The sequence below is a fragment of the Orycteropus afer genome, unplaced genomic scaffold, assembly GCF_000298275.1.
Source record: "Orycteropus afer afer isolate SDZICR_OR568_19922 unplaced genomic scaffold, OryAfe1.0 scaffold00133, whole genome shotgun sequence".
Lineage (NCBI taxonomy): Eukaryota > Metazoa > Chordata > Mammalia > Tubulidentata > Orycteropodidae > Orycteropus > Orycteropus afer.
Genome location: NW_006921720.1, coordinates 5,503,730 through 5,524,166, shown reverse-complemented (window position 1 = coordinate 5,524,166; position 20,437 = coordinate 5,503,730). Strand labels below are relative to the sequence as shown.

General features: G+C 36.4%; 1 protein-coding gene across 1 annotated transcript in view; it reads right to left on the bottom strand.

Moving 5' to 3' along the window:
• Window positions 1-20,437, bottom strand: part of RIMS1 (regulating synaptic membrane exocytosis 1) — a 685,283-nt gene that overhangs the window by 74,652 nt on the left and 590,194 nt on the right. Inside the window, exon 29 of the mRNA XM_007945190.1 lies at window positions 19,481-19,716. Within this exon, the coding sequence (XP_007943381.1) occupies window positions 19,481-19,716 (236 nt within the window). The remainder of the gene's footprint in view (window positions 1-19,480; window positions 19,717-20,437) is intronic.

Here is a 20,437-nt window from a genome sequence, read left to right as displayed (position 1 = left end):
TTGCAAGGCACTCAAAATACAACTGGGCAAGAGCTGCCTCCTCAAAGCAGAGTCAACATTAATGACAAGGATAGAGTAAAGCTTTCAGGATCTTCATTTGCTGATGTGGAATGTGTCAAAAGGAGAAGAAACAGATGCAAATACCCATTAATAATCACAATGTGGAATGTATGAAGTATGAAGTCTGAATCCAGGAAAATTGAAAGTCAACAAAAATGAAATGGAATGAATAAAGATTATTATCCTAGGTGTTAGTGAACTGAAATGGAGTGGCATTGGTCACTTTGAATCAGACAATCATATGGTTTATTATGCTAGGAAGGACAAATTGAAGAGGAATAGTGTCAAATTCATCATCAAAAAGAACATTTAAAGATCTATACTAAAATACAGTGCTGTCAGAGTTAGGATAATATCTATATGCCTCCAATGAAGGCAAATTAATATGACTATTATTCACATTTATTCAGCAACCACTAATGCCAAAGATGAAGAAACTAAAGATTTTTACCAACTTCTGCAGTCTGAAATTGATCCAACATGTAATCAAGATATATTGATAATCACTGGTGATGAGAATGTGATAGTTGAAAACAAAGGAGGGCCGGTAGTTGGAAAATATGGCTTGATGATAGAAATGATGCTGGAGATTGCATAATAGAATTTCACAAGACCAACAAGTTCTTCATTGCAAATATCTTTTCTCAACAACAAATGGTGAGTATATATGTGGACCTCACCAGATGGAATACACAGGAATAAAACCAACTACATCTGTAGAAAGACATGATGGAGAAGTTCAATATCATCAGTCTGAACAAGGTGAGGGAACAACTGTGAAACAGATCATCAACTGCTATATGCAAGTTTAACTTGAAGAGGAAGAAAATTAAAATAAGTCCACAGGAATGAAAGTATGACATAGAGTATGTCCTACCTGAATTTAGAGACCATCTCAAAAATAGATTTGAAGCACTGAACACTAGTGACTGAAGATCAAATGGGTTGTGGGATGACATCAAAGACATGCATGAAGAAAGCAAAAGGTCATTTAACAAACAAGAAAGAAAGAAAAGACCAAAATGGATGTTATAAGAAATTGTGAGACTTGCTCTTGTATGAAGAGTAGCTAAAACAAATAGAAAAATGATGAAGTAAAAGAGCTGAACAGAAGATTCCAAAGGGCATCTCAAGAGGACAAAGTAAAGTATAACAAAGAAATGTGCAAACACCTGAAGTTAGAAAACCAAAACATAAGAACATGCTTGGCATTTCTCAAGCTGAAAGAACTGAAAAAAAAAAAAATAAGAAAAAAATCAAGCTTCGAGTTGTAATATTGAAGGATTCTATGGGCAATATGTACATAGCATCAAAAGAAGATGGAGGTAATAACAAGTGTCTGTATCACAAAGAACTGGTCAATTTTTCAGCAATGATATATTTGACAAAGGACTGATTTCTAAAATTTATACAAAACTCCAATACCACAACATTAAAGACAAACAATCCAATTAAAAAATGGGCACAAGACATGAACAGATAATTCACCAAATAAGATATTCAAGCAGACACAAACACATGAAGAAATGCTCATGATCATTAGCCAAAGGAGAGATGCAAATCAAAACAGCTACCAGATACCATCTCACTCCAGCACTAGTAGCAAAATTGAACAAAACAGAAAATAACAAATGTTGGTGAGGATGTGGAGAGACTGGGACTCTCATACACTGCCAGTGGGACTGTAAAATGTTACAATTACTGTGAAAATTAGTATGGCGATTCCATAAAAAGTTGAAAGTAGAAATACCATTTGACCCAGCAATCCCATTACTAAGTGTATATCCTAAAGAAGTGAGAGACAGGGCATGAATAGGTATATGCACACCCATGTACATCGCAGCCCTATGCACAATAGCAAAGAGATAGAAACAACCTAAGTGCCCATCAACGGAAGAATGGATAAATAAACTGTGGTAAATAAACACAATGGAATACTATGCCACACTAAAGAATAATGTAGAATCTGCAAAATACCACATAACGTGGATGAACTTGGAGGACATTGTGCTGAGTGAAGTAAGTCAATCATAGAAGGACAAATATTGTGTTAGTTCATTATTGTAGAAAGTCAAGGAGAGGTTTATATATGGAAGGAAACTTCCTTTGTTGGTTATCAGGGACAGGAGGAGAGCAGAGGGCTGGAGAAGGGAGGGAAAATCCTCGATAGGTTGAAAAAAATTTGTATCAAAGATTATTAGTGGTTACCAGGTGTAGGAGGAAAGGTGAAAGGAGGAGCTTTTGTTTACAGGGCATTGAGTTTATTCTAATGGTGGTAGAATATTTTGGAAAACAATAGTAATAATGGTAAAACCAAACCAAATACACTGCCGTTGAGTCGGATCCGACTCATAGCGACCCATCCTTGGGTTTCTGAGGCAGTATCACTACAGAAGTAGATTTCCCAACCTTCCTTCCGAGGAGTGACTGGTGGGTTTGAACTGCCAGCTTTCTGGTTAGCAGTCAAGTGCCTTAGGCACTATACTACCAGAGCTCCTAATAATAATGGTATAACATGAAAAATGTCCCTGAGCTGTAAATGTGCAAGTTGTTATGTGGGTGAATGTCTTGTGTATGTTTTCACCACAATAAAAGTGAAAAAAAAATATGACTAATACTGTGCAGTCAGAAAGTATTGATATGTTTGAAACTTATAGTTATTCATCCACTGCTAGCTTGTTTCATCAGGCCCAATTTACAAAATAGCAGGGAAGCATCTGAACATTTTAGTATGCAAATGTATAAAGTCAAATGAGACATCATTTAATTCTGTTACTGTCTTATAGTGAAAGAGAGCAAATGAGTAAGTTGATGGCTTTATAACAATTATTTTCTCTACAATTTCTTTTTACTAAGGTATATAGCTGAAGGTAAGCCCTCAAATTCTAGCATGAGCATACTGTGACAATAACATGAATATTTTAGGGGCTATAAGATTCCTTTCTTGGGTTATGGCTGGAAATAAAAATTTTAAGCTGTAATTGCCTTGGTAAATAAGTAATAAACTCCTGGGAGCAGGAAAAAAAAAAAAAAGTTGATTAGTATTATATCAAGTGCAGGGTATGTAAGTAAAACTTGAAATATTTTTGCTTCTTTAAAATTGTATTTAGGAGTTCTGATGCCTGATGGTGTAGTGTTTAAGTGTTCAGCTGCTAACTGCAAGGCTGGCAGTTCAAATCCACCCAGTGGCTCCATAGGGGAAAGCCCTGGCAATCTGCTTCCATAAAGATTACAGTCTAGAAAACCTTATGTAGGTTCTACTCTGTCACTTGGGGTCATTATGGGTTGAAAGTGACTTGATGGCACATAACAACAACAGCAACAAAATTATATTTAATTCTTACAATTATCTCTTGGATGGGGAAAAAGGAAAATTATTAAGACCATTAAAATATTATGGAAGCTTTAGGAATAAAGAACACATATTTATATTACATTTAACTTAAAACATCTTCAGGAGGGCTTCTTCAGTTATTGTATTCCTATTCTCTCTTAATCTGATAAGGCTCTTATTTCAAAACCTTTCAATAGCTTTGCACATGTAAGAAAGTGAGCATTAAATGGCTTTGTAAAATGTGAAGTTCTATAAAAAGAAGCCCTTTGCTTAGTAACAACTTGAGGGCAAGGAATATTCTTTCTGTTTCTTACTACAAAGACTACTGAATGCAGAATTCTAAATAGCAAAGGTTCTTCTCAAATGCTTAGCTGAAGGGTATGTAATGAGTGATGGCTGTAAAAATATAAAAGAACAAAAGGAGAGACACTGACATTACTTTTAGTAACATAACTAAGCCATTTACAAAGTAAAAGGCTGTGCACTGAATTGTGTTATCTGGGCCAGCAAATCTGGGACAGGCTGAATGTCGAGAGAGAAAAGCAGACGCAGAGGCCTTAAGGAGAAAAGATTCTGCCTCCAGCACCATCAACCGAAGTGAGTCAACAGATTTCAGTTATTACACAGTCACTTTGAATCAGCCACATTCACCAAGAGAACCATCACTCAAGCCACATACAGTTGGAAATTAAAATCAATACTTGCAATTACATAGACCAAATTCAAGCATCTCTGGAAAAACAGTATGCCTTATCGTCCTGGTCAATACATTGATGTGATGTCAAAATACTTGGATTCAGCTTTTTTCCTTCTCATTTTCTTCTGTACACAAATACCAAATTAACTTTTAAAAATTAATTAAATGATTTATAAAAGTGGATGATTCTTTCCATGAAACAGAAATGCTTTTTAGAGCTTTCATTTTGAAAATGAAGAATGATCCATAAGAAAACAAATTACTAAGCATTATAGAAAACCAAAGAACTGAACTGAAAATAAATTTTTATTCTGAAGGTAAATTTTTCCAACTCTTGTCTTACCATTCCCATCAACCTTCTCAACAAGTCTCTAATAACATTATATAAGCCAATTGGTATTGTTTCCTCAGTGATTTCTGAAGATGCCAGAATCCCATACTCCTCTATAAATCTCATATTTTATATAGTATTTCTTAAAGTGACATATTCTGGTTCTTTATTTTTTATTTTATTTTTAAAACAACCTGATAATTGGGTAAATTTCTCAAGGTAAAAACTTTAAATAGGAATTGGCATTTTTAGCATCAGGTGGAAACATCTAGAGTCAATTAACTACCAGACTATTAACTACCTCTTGGTTTTTATATATCCTGTGGATTTCTAATCAACAGCCTTTCTTTTCAAGAACTTTCCTTCACTAAAGGCTTTGCACAGATTTGTAGTTTCCATAATGCAGGTAGATAGATCAAAGATTCTTTTTTACAGTTTCAAATTCAGAGTGATGGAAGATATTGACTGCCTTGTTTACATTTCCCAATTAGTACACTTTTACTTACTTCATTAACTCAAAAACTCACTGCTATTGAGTCGGATCCCACTCTTAGTGACCCCTCCTTGGGTTTCCAAGGTGGTATCACTATGGAGGTAGATTGCCCAACCTTCCTTCCCAGGACTGGCTGGTGGATTTGAACCATCAGCCTTCTGGTTAGCAGTCAAATACCTTAGGCACTAATAGCAATGTTTCATTGTAACTATACATCCAAGTATAAAATTGTTAAATTATTACATATATTTTTAATCTTTTATTTGAAACTTCCTTAAGTATGATTATTTATTTACTATTTGATTAATTATCAGAAGTTTATAGTTTCATAATAAAACCAATAGAAATGTGGAATTTCCATTTACAAAAACATCCTAGGGTATTGAGTTTGAATTTGGAATACTAAATGTTATTATCTTCTTGTAGTCATAGAACATAAAGTCTTTTGAGCTTCCCTAAAAATATGACTAGGAGCTCTGGTAGCATAGTGGCTATGGCACTTGACTGCTAACCAGAAGGCTGGCGGTTCAAATCCACCAGCCACTCCTCGGAAGGAAGATGGGGCAATTTACTTCCGTAGTGATACTGCCTCAGAAACCCAAGGAGGGGTCGCTATGAGTCGGGGCCGACTCGACGGCACATAACAACAACAACAACAACAGGAGAACAAAAAAAGTGCTGTAAGAGTTTAGAGAATCACTTTTGACCCTTGTGGGAAGTTGGAGTTTGGGTAAACCTTGAACAAGGAAGAGAATTTTGACAGTTAATATGAAAAGTGCAAAGAAAGAAGCTGTAAGGCATGTTTTGTGAATCTGAGGAAGGTAAGTCTGGCTGCGACACAGCAAGAAATGAAGTTACACATATAAGAGATAGAAATAAAATGAATAATTTACTAATGCCAAACAAAAAGTAGACATTTTTTACGAATACTGTACTTCTATTACACTTTCTACTATACCCATGTCAATGACTTCATATCTGCACAATACCTGTGGCGTATATCATAAGTTAGATTGTATTTAAATAAAATTCACATCTATGGGCTTTCTTTGCCCTAATCAAGAAAGTCTGGGGAGACTGGATGCATAGAATTTAGTTTGGAGTGAGGGAAGAGAGACAGGAAAAACAAAACTCTGAAAAGTTCCATTCATTCAAGCAAATTTTTGTATGTCTGTTGTATAGTTATTGTCCCAGGTGCTAGGGATAGAAACATCAGTGAAATAACAGCTTCTGTCTGAAAAAATTAGGGCAAAAAATAAAAGTACGTAAGGAGATAACTTTGGTATCAATTTTCAGGGCAAGGTTGACTAAGGCACTTGACTGCTAACCAGAAGGCTGGCGGTTCAAACCCACCAGCCACTCCTCGGAAGGAAGGTTGGGCAATCCTACTTTGGTAGTGATACTATCTCAGAAACCCAAGGAGGGGTCGCTATGAGTTGGGGCCGACTCGACGGCAAATAACAACAACAACAACAACAACATCCTATAGAATCACTCTGTCTAATAAGAGAAGATATCAATAGGTACATATTGTAAATGTAAACACTATAGATGTAAGAAAATATGTTTTGACTCTATGACTAGAGTCAAGGCACTAGTACAGATTAAATCCTGACTCTAGGAATATAGAGAATGTTTAGGGAATTAAAAAAAAAAGAAGGGGTCACTGTCCGCTAATGAATTCATATAAACTGAAAGCACCAAGTTCTTGGCCAACAGCAGGGAGTCCAGAAACATTCTGCAAAAGGGCAGACAGTATTTTTGGCTTTGTGGGCCATATGCTATTTGTCTCTGTAGCACGAATGCAGCAACAGACAACACATAAATGAATGGGCATGGTTGTGTTTCAATAAAACTTTATTGTTGTTGTTATGTTGCTGTCGAGCCATCTCTAGCTCATAGTGACCCCATGCATAGTAGAATGAAACACTGCCTGGTCCTGTTCCAGCCCTATGATCCGTGCTATACCTGAGCCCATCATTGTACCTACTGTGTCAATCCATCTCATTGAGGGCCTTCCCCTTTTTTGTTGACCCTCTACTTTACCAAGCATGATATCCTTCTCCAGGGAATGGCTCCTTCTGACAACATGAGCAAAGAGGTGAGATGAAGTCTGGCCATTCTTGCTTCCAAGGAGCATTCTGGCTGCAGTTCCTCCAGGACAGATTTGTTAGTTCTTTTAGCAGTCCATGGTACTTTTAGCATTCTTCACCAGCACTATAACTCAAAAGCATAGGCTCTCCTTTGGTCTTCCTTATTCATTGGCTAGCTCTCACATGCATATGAGGCGATTGAAAATACCACAGCTTGTGTCAGGCGCACTTTAGTCTTCAAGGAGACATCTTTACTCTTCAGCATTTGAAAGAGATCTTTTGCAGCTGACTTGCCCAGTGCTATATGTCATCTGATATCTTGACTACTACTTCCATTGGTGTTGACAGTTGAACCAACTAATATGAAGTCTTTGACAACTTCAATCTTTTCTCCATTTGTCATGATGAACTTTATTTAAGAACATAAAACCTGAATTCTATGTAATTTTCATGTTTCACAAAATATAATTCTTCTTTTGATTTTTTCCAATCATTTAAAAAAAAAAAAGTAAAATTGATTCTTAGCTCATGGGCCACACAAAGTAGGCTTTGGGCTACAGTTTGCTCACCTCTGGCCTAGTATAGAAAAAGTTGGAAGCTGGTAAAGAGAGAACCTGGGCCACTCTTTTGCAGATTAGAACTAATTTGGGAAGAAGATACCTCAGGGAGGACACAAACCACCTTCAAGCCTGTGTACAAAGTGATATGTGGGCAAGGGTAATTTACTGAGGTCAGGAGCCACTGGAGCCTTTTGAAAGGAGGGTTTGACAGGAGGAACTTTAAAAACCATTAATGTAGAATCACTCAATAATTAAATCTTAAGAATTTATATACTATTAACCACTTTATATCTGGTGAACACATAAACATACGGGTGACAAAATGAGAATAATAAGAGTATCTTTGGTTATATATTGAGGATCAGAGAAATTAATAAACACAAATTAAAGCACTCACTGGGATATGGCAATTGCTCAATAAATCATAGCTATCATTGTTAATAGTTTTATCAACATAATAACACAAATACACAGAAAAAAGATCAGCCAATGATATGCCAAATTTTTCACATTAAATTTGCAATGAGTAGTGCAACTGCAGAAACTTTATATATCCTTCCTTTTGCTTTTCTGTGTTTAAAATAATAAAAAACATTAGTAAAATAAATCAACAAAAAAAAAAAATCTCTATTTAAAACCACTCTGTGTTAAAGAAAGAAGCATTAAAATTGGCCATCTACTATAAAAATAATCTGACACATTTCTCCTTATATCTTGAGCTACCTGAAATATTTTTATGACAAACTTTCTGGCATTAATCTCATGCTTAAAATTACCTGAGTAATTTTAACTTAGTTAAAAATAACTATGATTTAAGCACTTAATATTATGATTTTGAAGGCACTTAACAAAGGTTAGATTCTTTCATCCAATTCCTGAAATACAAATTAATTGTAAAAATGAATTCCATTCAAATTAGCATTTTTTTTCCTGCCAAACCAACCTAAGAGTATATTTACTTACTAGCTGAACTCAGAATTTATAGTTCAGAGCAAAGAAAAGAACAAAAATAGAGCAGCTGGACTATGTCTGAAAATACTAATCCTTATTAGGGCATCTTTTTTGAAGATGAGTTACTATAGTTGAATTGAATCTCTACTAACAGTAGTGAATTCCTAAGCCAGACAGCAACAGTAAATAAAAGAACCAGTGCTTACATTCATTTGATGGTTTTGTAGACTTGAGTATCATTTCTGGCACCACCATTTTACGTTCCGGAAACAAAGAACATGAAACATTGCGTTCCTCAGAATGTTTTTCTTCTACCATTAAACAAATCAAATAAATGAGACTGGAATAAGGAATTTATATTTCAGCAAGATTTTGATCCACAGTAGCTTTAAGTTTCTGAAACTCTTTGGGGCTCACATACTTCGTAAAAATTTTTGGCTTCCATTGTTAATGATTAATAGAGCCAGGAAACCTTAGAATGTTTAAAGAGATCACCTTAACCTTTCTTCCCTGTAGCTATAAACTTACTTCTTGTAAAGGAAAAGGCAGAGGAACTTTATAAGGCAGTACTAGCCTCAAACTATGGAAGATATTTGGGTAATTTGGACATACATTGGTTGGAAGGAGAAAACTTAATAAGTCATAGGGCAAATGGAAATTTGCCCAAGGTAAGTAAGTGTCCAAGCAGACATTCAATTTATTTTATGACTTTTTTTACCTCTGTGACTTTTGATTTATTTTTTTATTTTCGTTGTTGAGATACACAGCAAAACATACACATATTCAATAGCATTTAGTGATATACATTTTTGAGTTGTGCATCCATTCTCATGCTCTTTTTCTGAATTGCTCCTTCCCTATTAACATAAACTCACTGCTGCTTAAGCTTTCTATCGAATCTTTTGAGTTGCTGTTATCACTCTGATCCCATATTAATAGTTCTTAAAAGAGCAAAATGCTCAAGGCAGACATTCTTTTACTAGTTAAGCTATACAATTGTTTGATTTTAAGAAGACTTCAGGGAATGTTTTTGTTTTAAAGTTTAAAGATTACCTTAGGCCAATAGTTTTAAAGATTAATCCAGCCTCCGTGGTTCCAGAAGTCTAGAGTTGATGTGAATTTGAAATTCTGTTCTGCCTTTTATCCCCTTTTGATCAAGATTCTTCTATGCAATCTTTGATCAAAATGTTCAGTAATGTTAGCTGGGCACCATCTAGATCTTCTGGTCTCATGGCAAAGGAGGCAGTTGTTCATGGAGGCAATTAGCCACTGTGGTGGTTATGTTTGTGTGTCAACTTGGCTAGGTCTGGTTGAGTGGCTGGGCAGCTGGATGTAGTATTCCCCATGATGAGACTGGTAATCAACTCCATGGTGGAATCTACTGTGAGCAGCTGAGTAGTTAACTTTGGGTATGTGGTGTGCTTCCTGTATATAAGGAGAAGCTTTGGGAATGGTCTCTAGCCTATGTCATGCTTGGACATGCTGAGCATGTCATTGCTCAGCAGCCTGCTATGCTCTGCTGACCTAGGGACTAATAATGGACTTTAGTTAATGGTCTGCCGTGTGCTTTGGTAACATTAGGACTGTGCCTTTTGACTTGTCAACCTTGGGGCTTCTCAGCCTCAGCAGCCAGCAGCTGTCTGAGTAAAGAAATGCCTCTAGCTCCAGTGGGCCGGGAGCAGGAGGCAGAGCTGGACCCCAAGGTTGAGGGGCTTTCACCCAGCCCCTAGAGCCTGGCACTTTGAACTTGGAGCCTCCAAATTGTAAGAATAAACTCCTGTTTGTTAAGCCATCCCATTTGTGGGATAGTTCTTGTTGGAGCAGCACTAGGTAAGCAGAACAGCCACACATTCCATACTCATCTCTAATCCTGACTCTCCTTTTTCCTCTGTTGTTCTAGGTGAATAGAGACCAACTGCTGTGCCTTGAACGGCTGCTTCGCTAACTTTTAATATACCAGCAACTATGTATCAAACTAGGAAGCAGAAGAGAGGCACTAAACACGTTATTAGGGCAATGAACAGGGGTGTCCCATGCAACCATGACCCTAAACCTCCAAACCAAGAAACAAAATCCTGTGAGGTTTTTGGTTGTACATAATCAGCCTTAGCTGCTTCTGTTTTTTGTCATTGTAAATATATCTATCACACATCATTTGTCAATTCAACATTTTATAGGTGTACAACTGATTGACATCAATTACAATAATCAGCTGTACAACCCTATGCTGAATCAGTGTGATATTTCTATTATTATTAACCATTCCTTTCCTCCTCCCACTGGTCCCTGGTATGAAGTCATACAATATTTTGTGATTGGCTCATCTTGTTCAGCATAATGTTTTCAAGCTTCATTCATACTATAGCATGCATCAAGAATTCATTTCTCTTACTGGCTTAGTAATATTCCATTGTATGTATGTACAAAATTGTGTTAATCCATTCACCTGCTGATAGGCATTTAGGTTGTTTCCAATACTGGCTATTGTGAACAGTGCTGCAATGAACATTGGTATGAAAATCTCTTTTTGAGTCTGTGGTCAAGTCTTTTAGTGTATATACCTAGGAGTGAAATTGCTGTGTTACATAGTAGTTCTCTTTTCAGTTTTTTTTGCAGAACCAACACACTGTTTTCCACAATGGCTGCATCATTTTGCATTCTAACCAGCAGTATAGATAAGGGTTCTAATTTCCCCACATCCTCACCAACTTTTTTTTTTTTTTTTTAATCTTAGCTGTTGTTGTTATGTGCCATCGAGTCAGACCCAACTCATAGCGACCCTTGCTTGGGTTTCTGAGGCAGTATCACTACTGAAGTAGATTGCCCAACCTTCCTTCTGAGGAGTGGCTGGTGAGTTTGAACCGCCAGCCTTCTGGTTAGCAGTCAAGTAGTAGGAGTGAAATGCTATCTCATTGTAGGTTTGATTTGCATCTCTCTGATGGCTAATGATGTTGAACATCTTTTCATATGTATGCTGGCCATCTGAATGTCCTCTTTGGTGAAATTTCTATTCAAATCCTTTCCCCATTTTATGACTGGGTTGTCTTTTTGATGTTATGTTGCCAAAGTTTTATATGTATTTTGGTTTATCTCTGTGACTTTTGAAGGAAGAAAACTGGAAGGAAGTTTAATATTGGAGACTTTTTCTTGGCGTGATGATTGTATAAGGACAAATGTGAATTTTAAAATAATACCTTGAACTCATAGGTAAATAGTTTTTGCAAGCACTATTCCTTTACATATAAGTGAGTTGTAGTTCTACTTTTATCAGTGTATCATTAAAATTTTCTTGTCATGGGAACAAGGGCAGTTTTGTTAGTTTCTATCTATGATTTCATCTTGAGAAGTTAGGATATGCCTTGAAAATCCATAAGCTCTTTCATTCAATTATTTTGAATCAAGCATCCATAAATTTACCTAAAAAATCCTTAGTATAAATATATTTTTGCTTAATTAAACTTTTGGGATAAAGAACTTTACAAAGTTTTTAACTCTACTATGGATCTCCTTAACGGCTTAATTCCATTGATTATTATAATTGTTTAATTTCATAGAGATAAATTGCCAAAGCAAAAAAAGTATTTTAAAACCATATTCAGAGTAAAAATTAAGAAAGAGATTTGTTCATTGTGCAGGAAAATTTAATATACATAGACCAGAAAGAGACAGCAGAGCTTCAGTTTTCTCCAATAATGCAAATAATAATATAGAGCCTCATTACAGAGTCTAGTACATACTAGGGCAAAACTAAATAGTAAATAGCAGCCCAAGACAGGTGAACTTTTAAAAATGAGCTTAAGAAACCAGATCCAATCAAATTTTCTCTCAGAATCTTAAAAAACTATGGCAATATGATCTTAAAGATCCCCTGGTGCCCTCAAAAATCCTGGCAAGAACACTGGAGATGAGAAAAGGCAGGGAGGGTATGGTAATCTTGAGAGACAAAGAATAGCTAATATGAACTAGATTCTTGCAAGGGTACCCAAGGTTAATGTTTTTTATAAGCTACTTTTCAGATGATTTGCATTGTCCAAGTCAATTGAACTCTAATGGTGCTCAGTATTACTTTTATTTGAATCTATTAATTTCCTACAACCTTCCTTATTGTGTGTTCCTACCCTTGCCATTTGCTCTTAACTCATTTGCACTGAGAAGAACAAAGGCATGTTACTCAAGCTACTTACATATTCCTTCTGTACAGGAGTTTCCTTTTTTTTCCCCTATGAAACTTACAGGAAAAGAAAAAAAAAAATCCTTCCCTCTATGTAGGAATAAAGTGTGTCTTTGAATTATCCTCTTTGTTCTCTGGGACTTGCTTCAGTAAATAAATATATATCTATATGTTCTTTGTATTGTATCTTTCAACCTGTCTGTCTTGAGGCATTTCTTCCAAACCTCATCCTGGAAACATACTCAGATCCCTTTTATTCTAACACACATTTACACGCCTACCTTATTTACTCCTAATACTTCCTCATTACAAAGTCCAGTACATGAAGAGAGCTTAATAAGTGTTGGTAGAATGAAGGAAAAAAAGATCATTTAACATTTGGTCTCTTTCTTAATGGCAAGCATCCTGAAGAGAAGTTAAAAACAATTGTCTCTATTTATCCATCTTTCCAGCCGTATCTGAGCTGCTTTTGGGTGCTGGCAGGGGAAGCCTCTCTCTATCTTACTACAGGCTCTCTAGTCCCAAACCTTTGTACTCCCATTCATGGTCTCCCCTGTTTCAGCTCTTCACACCCATTACATGAGCGCCACTTTAAATCCAACAGGGGGTAATTAAAGTAGGAGTCCGTAAAAAGGTGCTTAGAGAGAAGGTGAGATGAATGAAAAAAAATGACAGTGGCATGGGCTACAGCTCATGGTGAATCCTGTCCCACACTTGGGCACACTGTCTTACCCTTTCTTCACTAGTATATCAAATGCAAAGATCAGGAATGACTGCTCAGTCCCCAAATCCAATGGTCTGTTCTTATTTACAAACCACTTCAATTTTTCTGTAGGAATAACCAGCCTTTCTAAAGTCTCTCCACCTATCTTCCTCTTTAGTTACTTGCTCTTTCCTGGATCCTGTTGTGGCATCTCTTTTCTCTGCATTTTACTTTGTTCCTTTATCTATTGTTCCTGAATGGGGAAATTTCATCTTCTGTTAATTCAACCTTTAGTTCATTCCTCTTTCTGAATAAACTTACTCTTTTCCAATTCCATAGCTACTTCCCTCACTTACATAATCTTTCATTTCATCCATTATACTAGCTTCAAGCTGATCTCCTTATTTCATGTGCTCTTCCTCACTGATTTTCTACACCTTGCTTCCAGTTTTTGCGAAAGGGACATCCTGTTTGGTAGAGGGTGAGAGAAAATTAGGAAAATCCTCAATGAGATGGAATGACACAATGGGCTCAAATATATCAAAGATCATGGAGATAGCATACGATTGGAAAATGGTTAGTTTTGTTATACATAAGGTCACCATAGCAACTCAATGACAACTAACAATAATAGCTCCTTTAAGCTTTCAGGAACACAATTTTGGTTCTTTTATTCCATTGATTAAAAGTTCTTCATTAATAGTGAGCAAAGTTGCTTACAACCAGCTGCAGTCGAGTTGATCCTGATTCACGGGTCTCTGGGTGGCACAAATGGTTAATATACTCAGATGCTAATTGAAAGGTTGGAGATTCAAGTCCACCCAGAGCTGCCTCTGAAGAATGGCCTGAAACTACTCACAAAAAATCAACCATTACAAATCCTCAAAAGGAAAAAAAAAAGCAGTCTAATTAAAAAATGGTCAGAGTACATGAATAGGCACTTCACCAAACAAGACATTCAGGCAGCTAACAAACACATGAAGAAATGCTCATAGTCATTAGCCTTTATAGAGATGCAAATCAAAGCAACAAGATATCATCTTACCCCAGCATTAATAACAAAGTGTGAAAAACAGAAAACAGCAAATGCTGGTGAGGATGTGGAGACTGGAACCCTCATATACTGTTGATGGGATTGTAAAATGGTACAACGACTGTGGAAAGTGGTATGGTGCGTCCTTAAAAAGTTGAAAATTGAAATACCATATGTCCAGCAATCCGACTACTAGGTATACATATACTAGACAAATAAGAGCTATGACATGAACAGATATACACACACCCATGTTCAATGCAGCATTATTCACAATAGCAAAACGATGGAAACAACCTAAGTGCTTATCAACAGGTAAATGGATAAAAACTATGGTACATATACACAATGGAATACAACATTAAAGAAAAACACTGAATCTGCAAAACAACTCAAACACGGATGAATCTAGAGGACATTATGCTGAGTGTAATTAATCAATTACAGAAGGACAATTAGTATATGAGACCACTTCTATGCCAAGTTAAGATTTACAAACAGAAAGAATCACCCTTTGAAGCTTACGAGGGGTGGGAGGGAAAGGGAAGGAAAATCACCAACAAGAGGACAGACACATATTAACTTGGGGGAAGGGAAAGGCAATGTACAATATGGTGGAGGTCAGCACAAAATGATCATGGTGAAGGAAGACACAGGGTGGAGCACAAGAGATAGAGGCAACAAAGGTGAATACTATTACACACACAATCCTGCAATAATAGTAATAATAGTTTACAAGTGGATATATTGTAGACAGATAGACATTTAATCTGAACAGGGGTGGGAAAGAAAATAAGACTATACCCATGAATATGTATAGCTTTGACAGAGCCTATCTCTACCTATGTATTTATATGTACTGCAAATATATCCATGAATATAGTAGTACGGGGACAAAGTTATGAAAACATCTTAGTCATAACCAAATATCTTGAGAGAATGAGTCACTGGATATGGAGGCTCAGGAACATAGTCTCAGGGGACACTAAGGTCAATCATAAACCACAAGACAATTTCTCCAACCTGCTTTGGTGAGTAGCGACTGGGGTCATAAAAGCTTTTGAGTGGCCATCTAAAGTGCCACTTTTGGTCTCTCCCCATCTGGAACAAAGAAGAGTCAAGAAATTAAACATGCAGGGAAAAATGATTCCAAAGGACTAATGGAGAATGTGAACCTCAGCTGCCATGACCCTGAGACCAGAAGACCGAGATGGTGCTGGGCTACCCCGGTGGACCTCTCTGAAAAGCATCACAATAAGAGGTCCCAGATAGAGTGGAGGAAAATGTGGAACAAAATTCAGTATCATAAAAAAGACCAGACTTACTGGTCTGATGAAGACTAGTGGAACCCCCAAGACTATGACCCTTAGACACTCTTCAAGCTAGGAACTGAACTTAAACTCCATGACTCAACCATCAGCCAAACAATACACAGGCCTATAAGGTGAACAGTATTATCAAGAGGGGTATGGACTCATTAGAACAATCAAGTATATGAGATCAAGTGGACAGAATATGCCTGGGGATAGATCTAGGAAGGTGAGAGGAGATGGGAAGGAAAAATGAAGGGAAAGAGTGAGCACAAGGAGGAAGCAGGAAGAATACTACACACACACAGTGTGGGAATCACAATAAATGCCAAAAAGAAAAAAAAAAAAAAAAGAATGTGTTATGGATTGTTCAATGGAAAACCAGTTTGTTCTGCAAACTTTCACCCATATCACAATAAATAAAAATTAATCAATCAATCATATGGAGCACAGTGCTATTCTGCACACTGGTTGCACATTGGTTCCTCATGACTTGAAATCAGCTCAACAGCAACCCATTACTAGAAAGTCCCTTAAAGGAATTTTAAGACCTGGTACCAATCTTTATTCTAAATTTGTTTCCCACTATTGCCCTTTCATATACCTTTGCTCTAGCAAACTGTGTTCATGCACTGGGATAACTTATTAAATATGCATTTGTGGTTTTTTTCCCCAGTATTTTCCTTTCCCAAATTATTCACCATAAAATAAAATATACATTTTCCATAGAGTCGATTCTGAGTCATGGTGACCTCTGTGTGTTAGAATGAATCTGTGTTCCATAGGGTTTTCAGCGGCTGATTTTTTCAGAAGTAGATAGCTAGGCCAGGCCTTTATTTAGAAGTGCTTCTAGGGGGACTTGAACCTCTAACTTTTCCTTTAGGAGCCAAAGTTTTCATCTTTGTATCATCCAGGGATTCTACTGATGTGTATAAAGACACACATATATATAAATACAAACACGTAGATAGCTTAAGGGAGAATGTATGGTTTTTTCACTTAGACACATAGATCGTTACTCTTAAAATATTTATTATCATAATTACCCTACACTTGTAGGTAACTTCTGGGGCGCATTTAGGGCTGATTGTTCACAGATTTGTGGACTCCTCCCAGGGATGCTCACATTTACCAGTGAGGAGGGGATAACCACTGGTGGAATACCATATAGTTAATATGTAAGTAATGGGCTAAAACCTCACACTTTTGTAGGTTACGCCTATGAACCTGCATAAGGTTGTTGTTGTTGTTGTTATTTGCCGTCGAGTCAGCCCCGACTCATAGAGACCCCTCCTTGGGTTTCCGAGGCAGTATCACTACGGAAGTAGGATTTGTTGTTATTTGCCATCGAGTCAGCCCTGACTCCTAGCGACCCCTCCTTGGGTTTCCGAGGCAGTTATCACTACGGAAGTAGGATTGCCCAACCTTCGTTCCAGGGAGTGGCTGGTAGGATAGAACGTTCTTAATATTCTAAGCCCAGCCCTAAATTCACCCAGCCTGTCATTCAATTACAAAATATTTTTGGCTCAGGGGATTTTTCTTAAATTTTCCTTTTCTTTTACTGCTTCATGCCCTTTCCAATCTAATTATGCTACTGTTTGCTGAACAGGTTTTTAGCTATATGCTTGATTGCTTGAAGACATTTATCAGTAGTGGCACCTAGATTCATTGGATAGCATTCTATTTATACCACTCTCCAAGTTAAAAATATCTTTTAAAACGTTATCTATTCTTTCCTTATGAATAAACAGTATGCTAGAAGTGATTTAAAACTATTCATCTTAGTTATAATTGAAAGCCTACAAGAATAACTTTGTATTTATTTTTAAGTTTTTAACAATAACTCTTCTAATTATGTGCAATTCAAGTCATAGCATAATTGGGATAAAATTTAAACTAATAAAACAAAGGGACTGAACGTTTAAACTATGGTTGTTTAAAAATATTGCATGACAAAGCTATGCCACAAGTATAACTCCTATAGAAAATTATTGTGGTGTTTCAGTCTAAAAAAATGAAATTCTCCTTTATTAGTGAGTGATAGAAAAGGAACTAACAAGAGGGTAAAAGAAAGAGAGGACTGTGGAAAACGGGAAACAATCCACTACACAAATCAAAACTGCCTTCAACTCCTACTCTAAATAAACCTGACAAATGATTCTCCTTCACAGTAAGCCAAGGAGCAGCTCATCTTACTGGATGGCATCAGGGAAGATCTGACTACCACAGGGTAGCTAGCTAATCTAGGTTCACTCTAATTCTAGATTTTTAAGAAAGACAAACCACTTAGAAAAACAGCTATATATACTATTCAATTTCTGAATGACTTTATAATTTTCTACCTTTATTGTCAATATACCAAATAGAATTTATAGTTTAAAGCAGGTACTTTCCAGGATGCTCAAGTTAGCTATAAAAAAGGATTTTATGAAACTTTTTGGTATTGTTGTTGTTGTTGTTATGTGCCGTCGAGTCAAACCCGACTCATAGCGACCCCTCCTTGGGTTTCCGAGGCAGTATCACTACGGAAGTAGGATTGCCCAACCTTCCTTCCGAGGAGTGGCTGGTGGGTTTGAATCGCCAGCCGTCTGGTTAGCAGGCAAGTGTCTTAGCCACTATGCTACCAGAGCTCCCACTTTTTGGTATAAGTAAGTTTTATGACAAAATTTTTTCTGTTAAAGAAAAGAAAATGGAAAAAATGGTTATAAGAGGAGAAACAGGGGCTGGCAATTTAAATCAGTTTGATACTTTACTTACCTTTGTTTTATATGGGCCTGAACATAGAAGCTCTGGTGGTACAATGGTTAGAGTACTCAGCTGTTAATCAAAAGGTCGGTGGTTCAAACCCACCAGTCACTCAGCAGAAGAAAGAGAAAGATGTGGCAGTCTGTTTCCATAAAAATTACAGCCTTGGAAACACTACGAGGCAGTTTTTCTGTTCTATAGGGTCACTATGAGTCGGAATTGACTCAACAGCAATGGGTTTGGTTTTTGGTTTTGGAGCATTTAACATGTCTGATCAAACATTATATAATATGAAGTGGTGCTTTATATATATAGATATAGAAAACAATGTACAATACAAAAATAAACATTCCTTCTCTATGTTTGTTCCTTTTCTATATACCTTGAGGACATAAAGCTTTTCAGATTTATAAGCAGTAAAAAACATGTGAAACTCAAATGTGTATTAAAACATTAATGTTTATGTGAATCCACTGACCCATTTTTCTCAAGTGAAAATAATTGCTGGATTTTACTTATATTGAAATATAAAAAGTACGGTTGAATTATTAAATTTGTACAAAATTGAAGACTATATTTCAAGTTGCACAACTGGCCTTCTTTTCTATAAAAAATAGACATAGCCTCAATCATAACTAATTGAATTATGGAAAAATTTGAAAAGCAGAATCCTGTTGCTTTTCTTGCACATAAATTAATTTGGATCTCTAATACTTCTTTGCATTTCCTTGCACATTTGTAAACATAACTTTAATCATTTTTCTGTTTTTACTTGCAAGTATCTGACCACTTTACAGATTGACAGGTGATACCTTGTTACGACAGATTCACAAAAAGAAAATACCCATACATACAACAGATTTTCAGAGATAGAAAAATAGTCTTTGCAAAGAAGAACCAAATATACTCTACTATACCATCACAAGCCTCAGCATGAACTTCAACTTTTGTCTGTTCAGCAGTAACTTGAGATGTTTAGACTGAATTCACATCACTCACCTGTTTGGCTAAGTTGAGATGTGCTTCTACTCCTTCGAGAAACTATGGCCACCACTTTGGCACTCAAGCTGGACCTCCTTTTCTTCCCACCTGCTCCAACCGTCCCCACAGCTGTGTCTGACTGACTGCCGTCATTGTGTTCCAGCGTGTACATCTCTCCACTCACACTGGTGCTCTTCGTGATGGCTCTTCCTGAAGACCCCATCCGTCTGCCTTGCATTTTAGGGGTAAATGAACTATATTTACAAAGTAAAAAATATACGCATACATAAATTACAGGTCAGCACAACAGAAACTCCAAATCTAATTTATTTTTAAATAAGCCAGGCAAATTTTCAGGGAAAAAAGCCAGTTGAGCAGTAGACCTGCAGTTATGACACCTTAAGATCATGTCATTATCCCCAAATATTTACTACATATAGGTTAAAACAATTTCACTTCAACATAGAGTAAACTACAGACTTTTTAAAGATGGCAAAAGAGAAATGTGGATAATGCTATACACATGAGAGGGAAATATTACTGACCAATCTTGTAAATAGTTACTATGTTTCTTTTAGAGAAAACGAAAATATTTAAATCAATAAGAAAAGTTCATAAACATGCTGGAGATAATAATCTTATAAAAACTGATACACTTTTAATTTGCTATGTGACAAGATTTATAAAAACAACATTTGTCCTAACTTCCCTATAGGATTCCTATTAACAGACATCTCTTTGACTACCTGAGTCTTACTAATCCTAGGAAAGATTTCTAAGGGTACAAAAAAAAAATCTATCTTCAGAAGTCTTCCCTCTATCCCTGTACCCTCATGCTCCATGTCCTCTACACAAATTTCTTCTTTTATTTATTTATTTCATTTTTTTTTTCATCTTTTTTTTTCCTTTTTTTAATTAATTAATTTATTTTTATTTGGGTGAAGATTTACAGAGCAAATTCACTTTCCATACAGC